This window comes from Callorhinus ursinus, unplaced genomic scaffold (assembly GCF_003265705.2).
Source record: "Callorhinus ursinus isolate GAN/ISIS: 27379988/994484 unplaced genomic scaffold, GSC_fseal_2.0 scaffold8, whole genome shotgun sequence".
In the NCBI taxonomy this organism is placed as follows: Eukaryota; Metazoa; Chordata; class Mammalia; order Carnivora; family Otariidae; genus Callorhinus; species Callorhinus ursinus.
In genome coordinates, this window is record NW_027397070.1 from 43,923,702 (window position 1) to 43,947,079 (window position 23,378).

General features: G+C 41.0%; 1 protein-coding gene across 40 annotated transcripts in view; it reads left to right on the top strand.

Moving 5' to 3' along the window:
• Nucleotides 1–23,378, top strand: part of SIPA1L1 (signal induced proliferation associated 1 like 1) — a 463,818-nt gene that overhangs the window by 341,078 nt on the left and 99,362 nt on the right. For all 40 annotated transcript variants that reach the window (XM_073895440.1, XM_073895444.1, XM_073895465.1 and 37 more), the window contains 2 exons: nt 6,318–6,448; nt 11,617–11,805. In XM_073895440.1, the coding sequence (XP_073751541.1) occupies nt 6,318–6,448; nt 11,617–11,805 (320 nt within the window). The remainder of the gene's footprint in view (nt 1–6,317; nt 6,449–11,616; nt 11,806–23,378) is intronic.

Sequence of the window (23,378 nt, forward strand, 5' to 3'; positions counted from 1 at the left end):
AGATAAAATACCAGGCTTATCTTTTTTTTTTTTTTGCCTTGTACGCAGCTCATAACCAAGAGATGTGACTGTACTTGATCTAATTACTTGGAGCTTTGAACTACTTACTTACTACTTCCCCTTTCTCAGAATGTGAAATTATTTATTATTGTGAATGTGTCAACCAAAAATAGTTATTTATGCGGAATGTTCTAGTGATGGCAGAACTATTCATTGGCACTCTTCGTATCATCTTTGTTAAAACTCAGGAACCAGAACTAAGAACTTCAGGCTAAACGTTTGTGTTGTTAAATATGGAAAATGAGGGCAGCAGGAAATCAACCATCAATGGGTAAAATGTGAGTATCTCTCCCTTTCAACACAGTGGAGCCTTGACTTACAGCACATCAAGGAATCAAGCTCTTTTTTTGATACAAGCTCTTTATTTTTTAAAAATCTGATTTTAGATATTTTCAGAGATTTCTGATTAAGATGCTTTGATCTAAACCTTTTCTGGGAATATGAAACCGATCCAAAATCCAGTTATTCTGCACAAAATGCCGAAATTGCCCTTCTGGCCACTTTAAGCAATTTGAGCTCAAGAAAGCTTTCTCTATGCATGATCTGGCCACTTGATCCCTTTAGGCATCACATTTTATTAGACTTTTTTGTATTCATAATAAAATTTCAGAAACTTTTGGGAAGATAATGTTAATATAAAATGGTAAAAAATGAGCTTTGAAATCAATGGTTAAAATCATGTGTTTGAAACCTGGTACTGTTACTTGCTGGTTGTGGCTGGGCAGCGACTTATTCTCTCTAAATCACAGCTGCCACATCTGTAGAAAAGAAGGAAATACTTACATTGTCATGGTGGACATGCATATTGGATAGAATGCTTGGCAAAGTGCCTCACTTCCCCGCATTATATCATTCTAATCGAGTGTTTGCAGTATTGGTTTTTGGCATTCCATTATGCTGGCGCTAAAATGTCTTTAGTTTTGGTGGCGTAATACCTGTATTTCAACTCCTCCATGAGTCATTTTACCCACCCCTGCTTGAGTCTCCAGTTCCTCTTCCCTTCCCTCTCCTCCCTCAGACTTCATCATCCTGATTTTTCTCATCACAGGCTTCCAGCCTTTCTGTAAGCCTCATCTTCTGCAACTCCCCGGTTCTTGTTCCCCTTTGCCCCCTTCCATTCCTGCAAAAGACAAAGCTGATTTATGGGTCTGGTTGGAAGAGCTCTCTGCAGCTGATGGATAACTCAGCGTGCAGGTAGGTGGCTGCTAGGAGGAAGGTTCTGAGTCTACCGAGCTTGAAGGACAGGCAGAGCCAAGACTGGCCAGAAGGACCAGATAGGAGACCCCTCAAAGGCTGGTGTTTTGGTTAAAAAAAAAAAAAAAATCATTTGTCTTGAGATCGAAGTGTAAGGACTCAGAAATTGAATTTAAGGTGATGTACTGAACATCTGGTGCCAGAGGGTTACACACTCCATTAGGATTTTGAACTGAATAAAGTTATGTTCGTGTAGAGAAGGTATGTTTTTAGACCTCTGTGATCCTCAGGAGCAGGAAACAGGGACAGTACACACAAAAAACAAGGCTTTTATCATGAGAATAATTCTCACTCAAGTGGAAAGATGTTTTGAACAAGCAGTGTCTGATCATGATAGTAGTGAATTTAACACCAGAAACCAGACCAGGATTTCCATCTACCCTGATGAAACTGAAGTAGATCAAATGGACATGCTTTCTTGGAAATAATGGCTAGAGCTCTTTCTCAAGGAAAAAAAAATGGAGGTTTCTGCACAGATACACCTGTAAGTTTAAAAAATTCTTCCTAGAGTTATCAAACCAGAGATGGGTTTATTTGAAGATAGAGTCTGAAGAAAGTGTTAGAAATTAATTATAATTATCTCATGGACGTTCCTCCAACTCACAAATGTACTTCTTTAGCAGCTGTGAAAAATTGCAAAAAAATATGGTCAGGATTTGATGATGCTACACATAAAACTTTTAAATGATCTTTAACCGACTGAGCCACCCAGATTTTTTCTGTCTTGTAAACATTCTTCAGTTTTATGTAGGGTTTAGTTTCTTTTCAGAATAACACTATTTTAATTTTATCTGCCAATTTATACTAAAGTGGTAGTGTTTAATATTTATATTTTTATGAATTTATATTTTTTGTGTCCTAATATTTCTAAATTTTTGTATTTGAAATATTTGATTTCAATAATTTATCTTTTGTGAATTTTTACTTTAAAACGAAGTATTGGAATTAATACACGGTAAACACCTTGATTTTGCTCCAGTGTTGTCACTTTTTAGAGGATGTCTAGATAGCATTTCATTTGAGACCTGCAGGGTGAAGGGACTTAAATAAAATAGAGCTGTGGGAAGAATGTTGTAGGTAATCTTCTAGGTAAGAAAGGGCATTTTGAAGTTTGAGCAACTGAGAAAAATTCGGTATAGCAGGTTTGGAAGGATGATGGAGCAATCTGACTTGGAACTGGAGTGACAGGCTCTCGACAGGCTGAGAGGGCCTTTGGGAAGGCATGGAAAGTATTCAAGGACCCTTGGGAAACCAGAGCATTTAAAACTTAATAGTGATGATCAGGTCTGCATCTTAGAAGGGTCATCTGGCTACCGTGTGAGTGATTTGGGTAAAAGCAAACCAGTTAGAAGACCTACAAACATCCAGATAGAGGATGATGAGGGTAAGTCAGTGGCAGTGGGATGGGAAAGAAAGTAGGTAGATTTGAGAGCTAGGTAGAAGTTGGAATTCCCAGGGTCTGGCATGGGCAGCTAGGTGCATGTGGTAGTGGTTGCTGAAATTGGGACTGCAGAGGAGCTGTGCACGTTTCTGAGGATGGTAATGAGTTCATGTGTACAGATGCTCATGGACAGAGTTCCACTGGGAGGATGTGAAGATACGGGGCGGGGGGAGGGGGGTATGAGACGTCTGTAGGGGCATCTAGACTTTTTTGAGGTGACAGTAGAAGTTCGTTCTGAGCGTGGGTGGAATTTTCACGATAGGAAGGGAAGGGCAGCAGAGTAAGAACAGCCAGAGTGGCAAAAGGACAGTGTACAGAAGGGTGGTATCTCAGAAGCCAGGAGGTAAACGTGTTTCTAGAGAAAATGATCATCCGTGCCAGATGTTAGGGGGAATTGGGGAACAATAAGGACCAAAAGTATCAATTTGTTTTCACTTGAAAGCTGTCATTGGTGGCTGTGCAGTGAGAGTTGGATTGTAGTAATTCTAAGGTGAGGAACTAGGCAGCCCTTTCAGGAAGTTGCCACTGGAAGCCAAGACAGAGGAGAGAACCCGAAGGGTGATAAGGAATTGAGGACAAGTTTTATATTTAAAGATGGAGACATGAGCCTGATTCAGTGATGATGGGAATGAGCAAGTAGAGAGATGTTGAAGTTGAAGAGGGGGATCAAGGCATCGGGAGTCCCAGGGAAGGCGCAGTGGAGTGGAGGCCAGAATTGAGGGGGAGATTGGGTTTGGGCTTGTAAGGAAAAGGAAGCAAAAGTCTGGATCCAGGTCAGTTTGTGTGTATGATGGTGGAAAATGAGGACGCTTGCTTCTGATGTGGCTTCTTTATTTTCCTTGTGGTGTAGACAGTGTTGTCATTCGCTGAGACTGAGGAGAGGGGAGGTGGGGGAGGTGGAAGGAGAACAGAGGACCTTTGCAGTATCTGCTCCGGGGAAAGGGGGCGAGAGCTGCCCGGGGACAGCTTGAGGGCGGCTGAGGTTACTGGCCGTGAATTGGTAGCAGCCCCGAACGTCTCCAGCAGCAGAGAATGGCCATCTCACCTGCCCTTCCTGGTGTGGGGTGTGTTGGAGGACTTTCTAGAGAGTTGGAGTCAATGTGGTCCACAAAGTGCAAAGAACAGCGTGTGACACATGAGGCTCCCACTCCTCCCCGCCACGCGCACTGTATGGTTCCGCGCTGCCGTGGTCAGACACTCTCCGAAGTTACGCAATTGCGCCTTCACCAAATGGCCCCAGACCTCTGTCTTGTTTTTCTTTAAGTTCTCGTCTGCTTTTTCGTACGGTTTCTGTCTCCTGCCTTTGTTTTATTCCTAGTCGTCCGTTCTGCTTTCACATCACTGTCTGCACGTGAGTCTGTGTCAGCCCCACGCTCCGGACGTGGTCAGCATCTGCGATGATCACATCTCTGAGATAAAGCCGAGAGCCTGAAGACCAGACAGCCAAGCTTATTTTAAACTAATATGCAAAGTAGTAGTAAACAGCCTCAGTGTGTGAGGATTCTCACGTGCTGTGCTTGGAGAGTGTACCTGAGTGTTTGTACATGAACTTTGTGATGCCTCTTGGGTTGCTTCTCGGGTGTCCGTCCGGGAGACGTTCATTGCCTGTGGTCCCGTTGCGTTTTATTTGAATTTCCATGGATTGTGATAATGTTCTTGGAGAGCCCTCACGCTGTCATTATATAATCACTCTTTAGTATTTGCAAATGCGTGAGTAGACATCTTTATTATTTATTTATTTATTTATTTCTTCTTATTCTCATGGATTTTCAAATGCTTTTATGTTTTGTATGGGAACGACCTGTATTTTCAAATGTATGCATTTTGTATGAGGATAACTTACCATATCATGACTCCACCATCCACCATGTCACATGTAGGTGAGCTAGGACAATGTAAAGTATTGTGGAGGTTTGAAAAATAAGTTAGCTACTTTAGCTTTTCATATATTTTTGTGTTTTATGGATGCCTCATCTGTGAACATCTCTTGTGTGTATCAGCAGTTTTAATTTTTTAAAGAAGTATATACTTAGTATATAGTGAATATCATTTTTAAAATTTTTTTTCTGTAAATTAATTTAATTTTGATCCTGACTTCCCATCTGGTCAAGAGGAAGGTATTCAACACCAGTCATTTGGAGACTTTCCCCCAACCCCCAGGTTGTGCTAAGGTTTGGGGTCTTGCACAGTGCCAGCACGTTGAGGAAAGAGCCCTGAATCGTCAGTAATCTGGCCACACTGCTTACCTAGGAGAGACCTCTTATCTCAGCCCAAACATGCCCTTCGGGTTCCTGCCTCTAGTGCTTATTGCCTGGGAACCATTGGTGAGGCCCAGAGTCCCGGGCCTTACTCAGCTTCTGTCTTCTAAGGGCTCTTAGAAGCTCTTTTCTCCGTAGACCCTACTCTTGCTGGGAGAGAGTGTGGCTGAGTGACTCACAGACCTTTTTCCTCTCTCCAGTTCTGGGAAATCTTTTTTCTTTCTTTCCTTTCTTTCTTTCCTTTCTCTTTTCTTTCTTTTTCTTTCTTTCTTCCTTTCCTTTCCTTTCCTTTCCTTTCCTTTCTCTTTCCTTTCTCTTTCCTTTCTCTTTCCTTCCCTTCTCTTCTCTTTCCTTTCCTTCTCTTTCCTTTCCTTCTCTTTCCTTTCCTTCTCTTTCCTTTTCTTCTCTTTCCTTCTCTTTCCTTTTCCTCTTTCCTTCTCTTTCCTTTTCCTCTTTCCTTCTCTTTCCTTCTCTTTCTCTTTCTCTTTCCTTCTCCTTCTCTTTCTCTTTCCTTCTTCTCTTTCTCTTTCCTTCTCTTTCTCTTTCTCTTTCTCTTTCCTTCTCCTTCTCTTTCTCTTTCTCTTTCCTTCTCCTTCTCTTTCTCTCTCTCTCTCTCTCTCTCTCTCTTTCTCTCTCTTTCTCTTTCTCTCTCTTTCTCTCTCTCTTCTTTCTTTCTTTCTTTCTTTCTTTCTTTCTTTCTTTCTTCAGAGCACAAGTTGGGGGCAGGGGAGAGGGAGAAGTGGACTCCCTGCTGAGCAGGGAGACTGGGGATACAGGACTTCATTGAACCCAGGACCCAGAGATCATGACCTGGTACTTAACTGACTGAACCACCCAGGTGTCGCCTGGGAAGTTTTTTTTAATCTGGGGGAAAGCCCTCAATCCTCAAACTCTATTCTCAACAGGTATAGGGTTGTTTTCTGTTTTTTTGTTTTGTAACAAAAGCTAAGAATCATTGGCACAAACCTTCCCTTAGGCAAGGAAGCCCACACATTTAAATAGTAGAATAAAGGGACAGAACACAAATCTCTTTTAAAAAAAAAAATTAGTAAAGTAGTAAGTTGCAGAGTAGTTAAAAAAAAAATAAAAAAGACACGCAACAGACCACCTCTGTTCAGTGTTACTTCCTTGGAGACCAAAGTTGTGTAGCTAAGTCTCTGTTTTATAACTCATTGAGGAATATTTGCTAAATGTGTTTACATTTTATTGACAGAACTTCTGAGTGATCTAAATATCAACAGAATATAACATTTTTAAAGTGTGTAAATGTTCTAATTTTGCTTTGTCTTTTTTTTTTACCTAAGAACACTGGAACTATTTTGGGGCTGATGAGAATCTTGGTCCTGTGGCTGTGAGCATTCGAAGGGAAAAACCAGAAGAAACGAAGGAAAATGGATCTCCATACAACTACCGAATAATTTTTAGAACCAGTGAGGTAAGTTGCAAACCAGAAAGATTGAGGCTCAGTTGGAGTGAGGAGTCGTAGTAGCAAAACAATTCAGTGTAATAGCACATAGCTACAAATGTCTTAGCATAAACAAAGACCCCTTTCATTGGTTCTGGTGGTGATGGGGGTGGACATCATGGTGAGATTTGGATCCTTCCTTTCCATCGACCCCTGGGTAGATGCAATAAATGAATGGGAGTTTTGATTTGGAGAAGGATGCATGACTTATGTGTGGCTCTAGGAAACTGGGTCCTCAGGATTCCAAAGTGGATATTGTATCTACTGCTCCGGCGGCTGGGAGCACTGAGCCAGCGGACTTACAGAAGAGAGAGGGTCACCCAAGAGTTAACTCGCTGTTCCAAACTGTTGCGTAGGACAGTTCTTGACCCAAGAAGTGGGAAAGAGAATTTTCTCCACTTGGCTTTCCCCTGGGCCTGCTCCCCCTGTTGTCAGGGGACCCAGAGTGACCCGGTGAACTCGAGGCTACATCACTGTGCGTGAGGCCGGCTCTCAGAGCTCTTTAGGACTCGAAGCACATGTAATATTTGAGTTTTTATTTTAAAATGAAATTCAGGTCAGAAAAGAAAAGGAAAAATAAAACAGCCAACAAAGCAGTTTTTGTTGTTGGTGGTGGTGGTATAAACTCATGAACAAGTTTGGGACAATGAGGTTTCTCCTTTGTTTTCTTTCTAAACGTGTACAGTTGTGCCAGTTACGAATTTATTATTGCCTCTCTGCGCCAAATTCACTTTAGGGTTGTTGTTGTGCATTAATGCTTAATACCCCCCTGAGGTATCTAGAAAATAATGGTCTTGAAACCAGTTTAAACAGGACATGTACTTCATTTCCGTCCTTGGATACAAGGCAGGTTTCAGGGGTTGGCTTCACTTTGTAATTGTTTCTCAGCTTGAACTCCAGGGAAATTAAAAAATAGGATTTTTAAAGGCATGACTTCAGTATCTAATGGGTTGTATGTAGTGGCCAGAGAGAATTGAAGAGCTCACATGCTCTACTGTACTTTCTGTCCACACCAGAGCTAATCATTAAGCAGGGTAAATGCTTCTGTTAAACATAAAAAGCACAGAGAACACAGTTTTTGAAGTTGGATGCAGGTGGCTGCCCCTTTCTGGCTTTCTGGATTTCTGTCAGCCTGTTACTTCTGGGGTTTTGTCCTCCTGTTGTCACCTGTTCCCCCTCACCCCACCCCTCCAGGGCCACTCCAATTCCTACCATCATTCATGCCAGAGGTCAGAGTTTTCTAAGTGATGGAATTCTTCCCCCACTCCTGTCACTGTGATTGGCTTTTGGAATATAGGTGAGGTTCAGTAGGGTGGAGTCCAGAGCCCATGACCAAGAAAGAATCCTTGAGACGTCTTTGGTGCAAAATGGTGGTTTATTAAAGCAGGACCCGTGGGCAGAAAGAGCTGCTGCACCGGGGTGATAAGGGGTGGCTGATTATATACTGTTGGGTTGGGGGAGGTAAGGAAAAAGGGAGGTTTCAAGAGAACTTTCTTACGCTAAGGAGGACCCAAGAGATACCAGAGGCCTTGCCCTTGTCAAGTTAAGGTTGTTTTTCCCCTCTAGCAAGGCATTAACATTAAGATAGTTGGGAGATTCTTGGAAGAATGTCACACTTGTCCCACCCAGGAGTGGGGGGAGGTTGCAGGCTGTCAGCTTGTGCTTTGTGTTCAGCCAGCCTTCTGCTCCCTCATCAACTGGTTTACATACCCTCCAGCTTGCTTTTTGGCTCTTCCCTGTCTGGTCCCAGCCTCTTTTCTGTCTCTAGCGTTAACTGCTGTCCTGAGTGACCGTGATCCCTCCGCCATGGCTGGTGGCTCTGCCTTTTCCACCTCTGTCCTTTCATCCCTTGCTACCTGGGCCCAGTGTTCAACCTGCACCCCCCTCCCCCAACACTTCTCTGGTCTGACCGTTGGGTCCGTTTCCTGCCAGCCCATCTGATGGTCCCTTGGGTCCATTGCTTTAGCCTTTGACGAGAACATCCAAGTCAAATGTTGTTCATGGTTCAAGACACCGCCGTCATCACTAACGTTTATGTTCAAATTAATGTTTAACTGACAACTCTGTTACTGAAGTTGTTTAGGCCGGAAACTTAAAGTCACTCTGGGCTCCTCTCTCCTCCTAGCCTCCTAAACCCCAGTCTGGTCTGTCAGCAAAACTCGCTGACTCTGTCTTCAAAATATGCCCAGAATTCAACCCCTTCCTTCATCCCACCACCTCAGCCTAGGCCAGGCCACCATCATCTTTCTCTGAGAACCCTTCTTCCAGCTCTGCCCTTAAGCCCTGCAGGGATCCTTTAGAAATGTAATCCAGATCTGTCATTGCTCAGTGCAAAATCCTTTAATGGTTACCCATCTCCTGGGTAAAAATCTGTCAGTGTCCTTGCTAATTTAGGAGACCATCCACTCTGGCTTCCTTCCCCTGAGGGGCCACCTGGACGACTGCTCTGCCTCAGGGCTCGGCTACTCCCTATTCCTCTGTCCTGCCATATTCTTCCCCTGGCATCCTCCTGGCTGGAGCGCTCTCATTTCCTCCTGACCTTTATGCATAAATCATAGGGGCCTTCCTTGGCCACGGATCTAAAATTTCTATTCCCACACATCGCATTTCATGTCTATTGCTAGGCTTTATTTTTTTCTTGAACACTTAATACTGCCTCACATGCTGTACTTTTTATTTTGTTTTCTGTCTGCCCCACTAGAATTTAAGCCCCGTGAGGGTAGGGACTGTTGTCTGAGTGGTTCGTGACTATACGTCTAATGCCTAGAATCGTAGGTCGTGCTCTCCCTCTCCTCTGTAATGTGTATGTAATGAAGTGTCTGTCCCTAGCTTTCGTGTAACTTTCTCCTTCCCAATCAAAGTCACCCTTAAATGTGGTTTTAACTGTAGTATCTTAATGAGGCTTTTCACAAAAATTAACTAACAAAAGTCCTTCGAGAGAAACATCTCTGGATGTCCATCCCTGTCCGAAAGGCACTTCATTTTCATTTCAGTAGGAATCATCAGTGCACAACATAAACAGAAAAACATAAACATGTATGTAAGCCTGACAGTTTATGAACAAAACCTTACAGCATGTGAGTGTTTTCAAGCAAAGGTGCACAGGGACTTAAAAGGATTCTCGTCTTGTTTCTGGAAATCATTAACAAAAATATCAGCAATGCTAGTGATCCAGAGAGAAAAAGGAGTCCTTCTTTTTTTCCTGCGCTTTGGCTTCCTTGAGGTGAGCTGCTGTCTTTCTGTGGTACAGGTTTAGCACTCCTGGTCTTGGATTCTCGACGGAAGGGACTTCCAGCCTCTGTAGCTTCCTGTCTTCAGGCTCAGGTGATCTCAGGGAAGGCGGAGCACAGTAATGTGCTTGTCCAGCAGTTTCCCATGATTTAAAAACACGAAAGAAAGGCCCAGAAACCATTTCGGTCAAATTAGGTATTAAATCATAGGAAAGATGATGTTTTTTACACAAGTGTTACTTGAAAACAAATTATTTATAAATGAAAGATATTAATTAAATGAATAGTACCTTGTTCTTGTATTGAGAGCAAGACGCTGGTAAATTTTGCTTTTCCTACCCTCCTCTCTCTTCCGCATCAGTTGGCAAACGTTAGAGATTTGACTTCCCTGGTGATTGTTCCTTTGGTTTCCATTTCCCTGCTAACCGTTTATCATGTCCCCTTTGCCTGATTTCCGAGATTCTTACAGCTTCCTTCCAGCTGTATTGTCTGCCTGTGGCTTCTTCCTCCTGCCGTTCATCTTAGATACACATCTTCTTCCCCGTTCAAACAAGGTCTGAGGCTGCCTGTTGGAGCCTGACGGGGTGCACACCCCTCAGGTACGCACTCCTGCTGTGTGCCCCCCCAGCTCTCCCCCCCCCCCCCCCCCCGGGCCCCCCCCCCCCCCGCCGGGTCCCCCCCCCCCCCACCTGCCGGCTCCCCTAGCCGCCCTCCCGCGCTCTCCTCAGATCCCACTCCGCCATAGCGGTGGCTCTTGCCGCCCCACGTCCGGTTCTTCCTTATCTCCGTACCTGGTACCTTCGCTCTCTGACGTGCTCTTTTACAAATCCCCCCCACCCCGACTTCATGGCCCCTTTTTAGTGCCACGCCTTCCATGAGGGCCTTTTCTTAGGCACTGAGCCACAACGCCCCAGCTTCTGCTCTCGGACCCTCTTAGGACCCGAACTTGTTCCACTCTTAGCAAATACAGCCTCCCGGATTGCGGCTGTGGTTCTTCCCCGTCGCGGGCCTGCACAGCGCCCCTGGCCCTCAGCACGCACGCCTTCCTCTGTCCGCGCTCGCCACACCTGCTGCAGTTCGGTGCGTCCCGACCTGCCGGTTTGGTGGGAAGGTGTTTGGTGATGGGGTTTTTTCTTAGGTCATCGTACCATGTTTACATTATATTAACAGCTTTGCCGCATGACACGTTTTAGGAATTAAGACTGCTCTAGGCTTCATATTTTCTCCAACAAATCATTACATAGAAAAATTTTTTTGGTTGTGTTTATATTTCATACTAATGGAAAGTGTTTTAAGAAGGGGAAATCCAAAGTGATTTCCAGTGCTGTTGACTCTGCTACTGTACTAAGTACAGTCATGGTCTTATTGTCATTGCATTAGGGGATATAAGTAGTTTATGCTTGTCAGCAGTATGTTATGAATTTAAAACTTTATCCTTCCCCTTATCTTTGTAACAAAATAATGTAATAAAATTTTGTAATAAAATAATGTAATGTAAAATAATGTGTAATAAAATAATGTAAAATAAAAAGTATAACGTCTAAATCCTTCAGATATTTCTCTGGGATATCTCCTTCTTGATTTGGTTAGTGGCATTTTACAGCCATATAGACCCTGATCTTATTGAGCTCTTTAAGGAAATGGCCTTACTTGATTTTTAAGTCGGTGTCCCTGGACGGCTTGATGATGAGTTCCTTTGGACTTGCCTGGGTCTTGGAAGCATCGGCCTCTTTTCATTAGGGAGTTCTTCTGTCACTCCCTTCATTCTTTCTCCCTCACCCGCTTCCCCTTCAGAAGTCGTTCCCAGCTCCTCAGCAGCACCTTAACCTAGGCCGTCAGTGCATTCGATGTATTTACACCTCTCCCACACCCAGAGAGCCCTCAGCCGAGCACATGTCTGTCTTTCAGCTCATGACACTGAGAGGCTCAGTCCTGGAGGATGCCATTCCCTCAACGGCAAAGCACTCGACAGCCAGAGGACTGCCCCTGAAGGAAGTGCTGGAGCACGTGATTCCTGAGCTCAATGTCCAGTGCCTGAGGTTGGCCTTCAACACTCCCAAGGTCACAGAGCAGCTCATGAAACTGGATGAACAAGGGGTGAGTTTGGCTTCTGTTGGAAGACATTCTTGCTGCTCAGATTAACTGCTAGGTTTCCAGAATACAGACCTTGATACTTCTTTTTGGACAGGGCGAACTGATACCATTTATCTCAGTGTGGTCTTTTTGCAGTTACTCATTTTCTTCTTAACTCTCTGAACGTTTCTCATCTGATGAAATTTTCTACGTCTGAATTGGTAGATATGGTTCTTAAACTGTGTTCAGCTCTTTCAGTATGAAATCTTCCATAAATGCAGTGAATTTTTCAGATACTCTAGGAATAAGTAGTAGCAATAAGAGGCTCTGTTTTAAGTGCCTTAGGTATGTTACCCCTTTTACTCTCCCAACCCTATGAGAATGGCACCATTATTATCTCCATTTTAGAGGTGAGGACCCTGAGGCACAAGGAGATTGAGTAGTAAGCCCAAGTTCACACAGTTAATAAGTTTGAAGCCTCTGCTGTTAGCCACTATACCACGCTGTTCTTAGACGCTTCAGTTTTGAAAAGTCTATTTATACCACCAAGATGTATTCTAGCCAAGATTTCTAAATACAGAATTTTAAAAATTTGTGTCCTAATTAGTCACAAAAGGAAAATTCTCAAGATTTTCTCACTTCCATACTTCCTGTACCTTAATGTGTGGCCCTTTGGTCAAGAGGCAGATGGTTGATAGGATAATCCATACAGAAACAGCATAAGGGTAGAGGATGAAAAGTTATACTCTGGAAAATCCACTAAACGGGGATATGCCCACATTCTGCTTCGAATAGTTTGAGCATCTGGGCTAGTTGTGTTAGATGCTGTATTTATATACTCTGACTCTCTCTTTGAACATCTTTGAACATTTCAGCCATATTACATCCTGGCAGTATGACTAATAATAGCTTTACTATTGCATTAAAAAAAATTCCTCCAAACATAAAATTGTTCCACTTACTGAATGCCATTTTATGAACAAATTTCGATGGCATCTCCTTAATTAACCAAAAATTCAGACATTATTAAAATGAATAGGAGTTTTTAAAAAATCCATTTTAAGGTATGTTCTTTTCATTCAGCTAGTAGGGATATATTAGGAACCAATGGCTGGACACAACTCTATTCATTGCTCTCTCTGTCCATTCATTTTACTTGTCAGAGAGCCCAGCTGATGTCTGTTCTGTACATAGATTTCAAGGAGGCTCTGCTTGTCCGTGTTTATAACATGCAAATTGGGCACACTTGGAATGCTTCAGAAGACTGCTGATGCTTAACTCTTTGGGGGCTGTTTTCCAGTAAATGTTCTGAACATTCAGTGTAACAGAGAAGGAATAGAAAAATGAGGATTAGGTTCAGCTTTATGGATTCAGTCTTTTCACTTACTGTGCTTTTCAAGGAGAATTATATTTAGACACTGATAATGTAATCACAAATTGAACATTCTAAATCCTACATTGGAACAGGTTTTTTTATAGAAGGGAGTTATTTTTTGCCATTTTCCCCTTTGTTGTACCCATATTCGCTAAAAACTGGGTGCCCTAATTAAAGACATCTTGTGTGGTCTCTGGCCCATTTTATGCCCTCTCTTAGTGATGAACACTTTCTGGTCCCATCAACGTAGAAAAGATAAGAACACTATATAGTGAGTTTAACTTAAAGCTAAATTTATTTAATTCACAGAACTGCCCATTCTAAAATTATGGGCTTCTTCTTCTTAGGGGGTATTAAAATATCCTTTCCTTCATAAATTTTGCTGATAATATGTGTTATTTTCTTTAATGCCTTTCCTCTGAGAAATTAAAATTTGGCAACCTAGGGTAGTCTCCCCGGTTTTATTTTGGAAATTTTATTAGGTAGTAGAACCTAAAAGTTTAAAGCCTGCTATTCTATATATGCAGCTCTAAATCTGGACTAAGAGGCACCCCCCCCCCCCCCCCCCCCCCCCCCCCCCCCCCGCTCCCTTGGCCTCTGTCTTTTCATTTATATCTCCATAGCATTCAAAGCCAGGATTGTGCTGATAAAAAGCAGATGACACGCATACTTGAGTGTTTAGTCTGGGGAGTCACTTTTTTGGTAGGAAATCTCATTAATGCCTTGGAATCATTTTGAGAAAATGATTATTTTCATGCCTTTCATACAGATTTTTAAAAAGAAATGCATATAAGTGCAGTAGATTACGCATTTGAATCATTGCAAAGCATTTTCTGTTTCCATCCATGTCTTCATTTTTAAAAATTTCATGCTTTGTACATTCTTATATTTAAAAAAAATTCAGAGTGGTATCAGGAAACTAGACTCACTGAAAAGGACTTCTAGATCTCCCCTTAAGTTTTATTTAAACAATTCCTTTATCTTTTTTCCTTTAAACAGCTTATATGATTATGCTTGGAAAAAGAAAACACTATTTGCTTGCCTCATTGTGACATTTTGCCTTTCAGATCTCTGGTGCTTTATTTTTTCATTTTACCGCTTTTAAAAAGCTGAAATGAATAGGACAAATTAAAATTATATCTAATACATATAAGAAAGCATTTCACAAAAATATGAGAATGTGTTTTTCATCTGATTAGACTGATATGTTTGCAGGAACTGAAGGTAGGCATTTTAATTCCTGAAGTTTTAGAAAATGAATATATGCTGGGCGCCTGGGTGGCTCAGTTGGTTAAGCGACTGCCTTCAGCTCAGGTCATGATCCTGGAGTCCCGGGATCGAGTCCCGCATCGGGCTCCCTGCTCAGCAGGGAGTCTGCTTCTCCCTCTGACCCTCTTCCTTCTCGTGCTTTCTATCTCTCATTCTCTCTCTCAAATAAATAAATAAAATCTTAAAAAAAAAAAAAGAAAATGAATATATGCTAATCCACGTTGTATATGTGGCTTATCCAATCTTTCACATTTTCCTTCCTGATGCCTTTCTGGGCCTCTCACTATTTATTGATGTCCATTTCCATCTTCCTATATAGGGCAGTACCCTACCAGTGATTTCACACTGTCAAGAATTTAGAACAGACTGTGATTCAGAAACTTGGGATCAACTCTGGATTTAGTTTATCCATCTTGGTCCTAGATTTTCACTTATTCAATAATTGAGAGCATCATTTATGATAAAAACAAATTAGATCAGCATGCATGTTTACTTACTGCACGGCTGTAAGCACTTTACCACATGTCCTCATTTACTCCTTCGAGTGCCCTGCACAGGGCTTCTAACCATTGGCCCATTTTACAGTTGAGAAGATTGAGACTTCCGGAAGTTCTCGGTGCTGTTCCCCTTACTGGTCCTGAACACCGGGTACACACATTTGCAGAATACTGCCCTTTGTTTTTACAGTTTGCAAGTTTTTATGCTTCTGCATGTCTTGAGTTATTTAGATACGCAAAACTATGCTGTGAAGTATCAGGAATTTCATGATCTATTCAACCCAACTTTTTAATAATACGGCTAATAGTTACTTTTAAATTTGCCATGTCAAAGCCATTTTCTTCATCAGTCATTTAAAAAACACCTTTATCTCATCTACTCTGTGCAAGGGGAATGAAAAGCCACCATGCCGGGCACATGGTGCGTACCGAAGAACTATTAGCTGTGGTTGGTAACAATATAATAATAGCTTGTTAGAAGCCCGCTGCGTGCACTATCTCATTTAACCTTTGTGAGCCTCCCGTGAGAGAGCTGCTGGTACGGGCTGTGTAATATGTGATGTTCCCGGTCATAAGTAAGCACAACTGTTTCAAATCTAGTAAGTGCTTATTGAGAACCACTCTTGGTGGATTGTTAAATACTCTGGAGAATAAATAGGCTAGTAAGACACAGTCCTTACCCATGAAGGAGACAAGGTCATAAATTACTATAATGAAAGTCAGGTTTAATATAATGAACATAATGAGAGAATTGCAAACAAAGAGCAGTGGAGGTGCAGGCCAACAGGGCCAAGTCATGATTGGTTAGGCCCATTCCCAAGATGGGCCATGGAAGGGAGGAGGATTTCCTCAGGCCCGAGACCCAGCAGGGTGGTGGTCGAGACTCAGAACAGGAAGAACCAAGCAGAGAGGGATGAAAGCAGAGTGTGGTTATGGCAGCGGGCAGTCTAGCTGCACAGGCGTGTGAGACACATGTAAGAGAGTAACAAACATAGGTATTTTTTTATTGAGCAGTGACTAAGCCAGGCACCCTGTGAAGCAATTTACATGCATTATTTTAATTAGTCCTCAGAATCCTTTGATACCGGTGCTATCACTGAGGCACAAAGAAGCTGAAAGACCCCACCATTCACAATTAGGGTCTGGTGGAGGCGGGCCTTGAATCCAAGCATTCAGATTCCAGAGCCTGCACTCTTATGCAATGCACTGAACACCCCATCCTCCTCTCCCTCCCACGAGTGGGAGAAGAAACTGTGGAAAGACAGCTCCAAGCATTACTGCTGCTGGCTTTGGTGCCCAGTATTAAGTAGAACATATTAAAGTACAATTTCCAGTTTGCAGTCGAAAAAATTGGTAGTCCTGTTTTCATAGGAAATGTCAAGTTTCATGTACACGGTAGTGGTTTTACTTAAATGAGTATCTCCACTGTTTTTCTAGATAATTATTAAAAATGCAAAGAAATGAAAATATTTATTGGGCTTTCTATTCCTTAAAAACTTAACCCTTCAAGTTACTGAAGTTAAAGGGGAAAACGATCATATCTAATTAGGTCTGCAATATTTATTTCAAGAAGCAATGTTATTTGATAATGAATAGCACTGGTTCTTTGATTAAGGATGTGGATGAAATTCTCTGCTGACTTAGCCTGTGCATTGCCATGTTGCATTATTTTACTGAGGATAAATGAGTTTGACCAGCCACTTTCTTCTTTGATTCAGGCAGCTAGATTTAAAGAATGAACCATAAGGAAAACATTTTTCCCAAAACCCATTTTATACGAATGAAGCTTTGGCAGAACAATTACCATTCCTGAAATTTTATTCTTCTTTTAGATTATGATAACAGCTAATGCCCAATTAAAGTTCAGATGACCACCCACATTGGTTCTAGACAGCTCGTGGATCTGTACGTATGTTATCAGGAGGGAAATACACGTGATAGTCCTCAGGTGAGGGAAGAAGGCAGTGACACTGGTAGCTTTATCTTGTCTCTTCACAAGTAATGGTTCCTGTGCCCTGGCTCATCCGTGCTCTTTTGCCTGGCTCTGGGCTGGATGACAGGTTGGAGCCCTTTCCAGTGGTAAGACAGCTGATAGCAGTGACGTCTGGAAGATGTTTGGCTGTGGTGGGACTGCAGTTTGCAGTGGTGGATTTGAGCTTGGCAAAGACATGCAGTGAGGATGCTTTGGTTCACAGTCCAAAAAGAGTAATGGAGTGCAGATATTTCAGTCTTGACTTTAGATTGTGGATTGTGTTTTCAATTCAGCTTTAGAACAAAAATCTAGTTTCTTTCCTATGGGACTTAACTAGCTAATATCTTCAAATGGTGCAGAAATCAAGGTTAATTATGTTTCCTTCGAGGGATCCCGTTCCTACTTTCTTCTGTCTCCTCCCCTCTCTCTTCCTACATAACCACTTTTACTAGTTTCTTATATATTGTTTTTCTTTATACAGATGTCATATATGCATATAGTCTTATTTCTTCCTTATACAGAATATAGCATGCTGTGGACATTTTCTCTTTTCACTGAGTAATGTATTTTGGAGATCTTTCTATGTCAATATATAGAAAGCTTTCCCGTTTTTATGGCTGCATAATATTCTATTGTGTTACTGTACTGTAATTTATCAGTTTCTCTATTGATGGACATTCGGTTTGATTCCCGTCTTTTCCTATTACAAACAATGCTGCAGTGAAGAGCCTTTTTCTCTGTAATAGAAATTTGTCTTAATGTCAAGTCAAAACCAGGTACATTTATTATCAATTTAATACCCAATATGAAGCTTTTTATTTTTGTGAGAAATTTTTCACAACCTCAGATTATTCTATGTTTGTATAGAATTTTTTGTTATGCTAAAATAAAAATAACTTAGAATATGTGCACAAATAAAAATAATTTTGACAGCATCTCAGTCAGATTTTAAAAATAACGTTCCTACCCAGTATCCATGTCATTTTTAAAATGATTTTATTTTTGTTAGTAATTGCCAATGAGGACAACTTTTCTAATTAGCATTTTTTTGCCCACTACACTGAATTTTTCCAGTCTCTTTGACATTCTTTTTAGGGGAAAGTATAGTGATGAGTCTTAAAGAAGTGGTTAAGAAAGTTGTCATGTTTATGAAGAACAAGCCAAAGTAAATGCTATCAGTGTGAATCATGAGAATTTTAAAAAATGAACAAGGTCTTCATGTCCAGTAATGACAGAATAGTTTGCTGCAGACCAGCCCACCCAATGAGAATAACCAGGAACACTGGACAAAATAGTTTTTAAAAGTAAGTTTGTACTTTTGCTTCTAGAAATACCGGGTAGATCTATTTTTAGCCTATTCTTCCTGCTAAGTATGGCTAAAAACCTTGTACACTGTATATAAAACAAGCATAAAATTTGCAAGGTGGAGAGGAGGCAGATTGGCTAAGGATTGTGGGATTTGAGGAACAACACAGTGGTTGTTCATGATAAAAACGGAAGTAGGGAGGAACTTGCTCAACTTAATGAAAAACATCTATAGAACATCTATAGCTTATATCCTACTTACTGATGAAAGATTTAGTGTTAAAAAGCAAGGAGATTAAAAAAAAAAAAGCAAGGGGGTCGCCTGGGTGGCTCAGTCGTTAAGCGTCTGCCTTCGGCTCAGGTCATGATCCCAGGGTCCTGGGATTGAGCCCTGCATCGGGCTCCCTGCTTAGTGGGGAGCCTGCTTCTCCCTCTCCCACTCCCCTGCTTGTGTTCCTTCTCTCGCTGTGTCTCTCCCTGTAAAATAAATAAATAAAATCTTTAAAAAAAAAAAAAAAGGCAAGGAGATACACTGTCACCACTGCTATTCAGCATGATACTGGAAGTTCTAATCAGCACAATAAGGCAAGAAAAGGAAATAAAAGATGTTAGATAAAGGAAAGGAAAAAATAAAACTGTTTCAGGGGACATGATAATCTATGTACAAACCCCCAAGGGATCTACAAAAACTTCCCAGAACTACAGAGGTGTGTTCAGCAAGGTTGTAGGATTCAACATCAACTCACAGTGATTAATTTGATATCTTTGTTGTTTCTTTTAATGGAAGTATAGCTGACACACCATGTGACATTAGTTTCAGGCGTGCAACTCAGTGATTCAGGTCTATACATTATGCCATGCTCACCACAAGTGCAGCTACCATCTGTTTGTACAGTGCTGTTACAGTACCATTAATCATATTCCCTGTGCTGTACTCATCCCCATGACTTACTTACTCATTTCATAACTAGAAGCCTGTATCTCCTATTCCTCTTCACCCATTGTGTCTTTCCCACCCCCACCCCGACAACTACCAGTTTGTCTCTGTATTTTTGTGTCTGTTTCTGCTTTATTGGTTTGTTTTAGATTTCACACTTAAATGAAATCATATGGTATTTGTCTTTCTCTGACTTATTTCACCTAGCACGATACCCTCTAGGTCCGTCTATGTAGTTGAAAATGACAAGGTCTCATTCTTTTTTATGCCTGAGTAATATCCCATTGTACATATGTACCACGTCTTCTTTATCCATTCATCTATTAATGGATGCTTAGGTTGCTTCCATATCTTGGCTATTGGAAATAATGCTATAATAATCATAGGGGTTCATTTATCTTTTTGAATTAGTGTTTTCATTTTCTTTGGGTAAATACACAGTAGTGGAATTACTGGATCATATGGTATTTCCATTTTTAATTTTTTTGAGGAACCTCCATTCTGTTTTCCACAGGGGCTGCCCCAATTTGCATTCCCACCAGTAGTGCACAAGGGTTCCCTTTTCTCCACATCCTAATCAACACGTGTTATTTCTTGTGGTTTTGAGTTTAGCCATTCTGTGGTAATATTTCATTGTGGTTCTGATTTGCATTTCCCTGATGATTAATGATGTTGAGCCTCTTTTCATGTGTCTCTTGGCCACCTATATGTCTTCTTCAGAAAAATGTCTGTTCGGGTTCTCTGCCCATTTTAATTGGATTACTTGTTTGGGGTTATTTTTTCTTTGGTGTTGAGGTCTGTACATTTTTTAATGTATTTTGGATATTAACCCCTTATTAGATATATTATTTGCAAATATCTTCTGTTCACTAGGTTGCCTTTTCCTTTTGTTGATGGTTTCCTTCATTGGACAAAAGCTTTTTACTTTGGTGTAGTTCTCAATTTGATTTCTTTTAATGAATGTGTGGAACCTAAAAATTGAAATACAATACCGTTACAGTCCCACAATAAAAAATGAATGTTTGGGTATATATCTAACAAAACATGTATAGGACTAGTGCGCTAAAAACTGTAAAACACTGATTAAAAAAAATAAAAGACCTAAATAAATGGAGAGACATACCATGTTCATGGATTGAAAGACTCAATATATTAATGATGTCAATTCTCTAATTGATACACAGTCAACACAATATCAAAATCCCAGTAAGATATTTTGTAATTATAGACAAGATTATTCTGAAATTTCTATGGAAAGGCGAAGGAACTAGAATAGCTAAAACAGTTTTGAAAAAGAATGAAGTGAGGGAAATCATTCTTCCTGATTTTAAGACTTATTATGTGACAATAGTAATCAAAACTATGTTTTATTATTGGGAGGACAGACTAATGGATCAATGGAACAGAAGAGAGAAACTAGAAATAGCACCCATCCCCACATATATCCAAGTGATTTTTTTAAAAGATTTTATTTATTTAATTGGGAGAGGGAGAGGGAAAAGCAGACTCCCCACTGAGCAGGGAGCCCGATGCAGGGCTCGGTCCCAGGACCCTGGGATCATGACCTGAGCCGAAGGCAGACGCTTAACTGAGCCACCCAGGTGCTCCAGTATCCAAGTGATTTTTGACAAAGGTGTAAGAACAGTTCAATGTAGGAAGGATAGGTTTTTCACACAAAGGTGCTGGGACAATTAAATATCCATAGGCAAAATAATGATCTTGACCTAAACATCTAACACACATTGTACAGAAATTTACTCAGATGGATCATTGACTGAAATATAAAACTATAAAAATTTTGACAGTAACATAGGAAGAAAATCTTTGGGACCTGGGAACCTGGTAAAGAGTTCTGAGACCTAACACCGAAAACTTGATCCAGACAAGAAATAACTGAGAAATTGGTATTCATCAAAATTAGCATCATGAAGTGCTTTTTTCCTTAGACATTTGCTGTTTTATGAGAGGCTTGGGGCTTAAGTCCACATAAAGCTGCAAATAAAAGGGGACAGACCAGCCTTGGTTTCATGAGGGCTGCAGAAGTAAAAAAATGGAGTTCAGGGAACACTGCATCTGTAAGACAATCCAATTGAAATTCTAGAATGGGATAAAATAGCCACAAGTTAAAATTTCAATAGATATGTTTAAGAACATATTAGAACAAAAGAGAAAATTGTTGAATTGAGGATAAATTACCAGAAAATTGTTTTGTTTTGTTTTGTTTTGTTTTTATCATGATAAATATACTATTTAATCTCCGTATTCTACTCCCCTGGCCTCCCCCCGCCCACTTCCCCTCTGGTAGCTATCCGTTTGTTCTCTGTAGTTAAGAGTATGTTTCTTGGTTTGTCTCCCTGTCCCCTTTTTTTCCTTCGCTTGTTTTTTTTGTTTCTTAAGTTCCACATATGAATGAGATCATATGGTATTTGTCTTTTTTTTACCTTTTTCACTTAGCATAATACTCTCTGGATGCATTTATGTTGTTGCAAATGGCAAGATTTCATTCTTTTTGATGACTGAGGAATATTCCAGTGTGTGTTACATCCACATTTTCTTTATCCGTTCATCAGTCAGTGGACACTTGGGAGGCTTCCATAGTTTGACGATGTAAATAATGCTGCAATAAACATAGGGGTGCAGTTACAAGAAAAGTTTTAACTGAAGAATGGAAACAAAAAAATATGAGAAATACAGAAAAGTACCTAAAAGGCTTTGAGCCAGGATGAAATACATATATGTAATGGAATTCCCTGGAGGAAAACAAAGCATTAGTTGGGGGATAGAATCAGTATTTTAAGATAAATTGGTAGAAAGAGTTCCAAAACTGTTGAAAGATAATGAATTAAGATGGATTTATGGAGCTCTGCCTGCCCTATGCATGATAAATATAAAGAAAATCAGGCATAGGTCCATCAGGATAAAAATTTCTGAAAATAGAAGAAAAAGAGAAAGACCATAAACAGTCAGAGGGAAAAAGGACCTCCAAAGATGAATAGGACAGTCAGCTGTTAAAATCAATCATTTGTTGGGCTCTGAAGCCTAAAGAAAAGGTAGAAGCCAGCATAGGTTTCTAGAGTGCCAAAAGAGTAACTTTCACAGTGGATTTTACCCGACAAAAATAGTCTTTAAAAATGTAAGCAAAAGTAATTTATAGTTGCAGGGGGGGCAGTGATCATCTGAGTTAGTTGATTCAGGGATGGGCTACAAAGAGGAATCAGAAACTCGGAAATGATGGAAATTTTCTCTATTTTGATGGTGGTACAGGTGTATTAGAACTCATTTAATCAAATGGATGCAGTTTACTGTTCAGAAATTATATACCAATAAAGTTGATTTAAAAATTCAAGGCAGATTTCTGCTTCTAGCCAAGATTAAGAAAGAGGGACTGATTTACCTTTCCATCAGAAACAATTTAAAAAAAAAACTAGGTAAAACAATGAAACAGTTGGTTTTTAGGACTTTGGGCATTAGGCAGCAAAGGACAGTGAGATCACACCAGCTTTCTGCCTGAAGAGTTTGCGGACTGCAGTGCAGGAGTTTGGGGGGCGTCCGTGGAAGCCCAGCAGTCTCCTGAGTTGAGACTTACAGGTGAGTCCGGGGAAACCAAGAAGGGTGGAGTTTGCAGAGATGAGTACTAGTAAGTGCATGCATTTGAGGAAATGACTTGAGTCCAGCGTGGGAACCACCTTCCAGGTTTAGGGGGGCAAATCCTCAGTCGTCCCACAAGGCCAGGAATAGCTTCTGCCTCCACCAGGCCGACTGGAGAACCTCCTAGTTCACATGGCAGAGGAGTCATCCCAGGATGGTTTAGCCTCAGTAGTGGGGCAAAATTGTCTTTAAGTTAAACATTGGTGTTGTACAGCCTAACAGAGTTTAAAAGCAAGAACTGAAAAGATCAAACTATTTCTAAATATCTATGTCCCAGAGCAAAGCTCAAGCACCCTCAAGCCTTCATGGCCCACACTCTGAGAATTGCCTCACAATGAGATACCATGACTCATAGTGACGGTTTGAAATTTCTGGATTAAGTCAGACAATGTAAAGATTTTATAAGAATTTGAGAACTGGGTTGTTCTCTTGGTCTTTGCTGCCCCAGTAGCCTTCCTGAGGCTGGGACACCAGGCAAGAAGAGGTGCAAATGTAGAATTGAGAAGTTGGTTACTCAAATCTGTTTCTATTGGTGGAGGGCTCTGACTTTATCATCCATCTTTCCCAGACACTCAGGGCTGTGTAAATCAGATG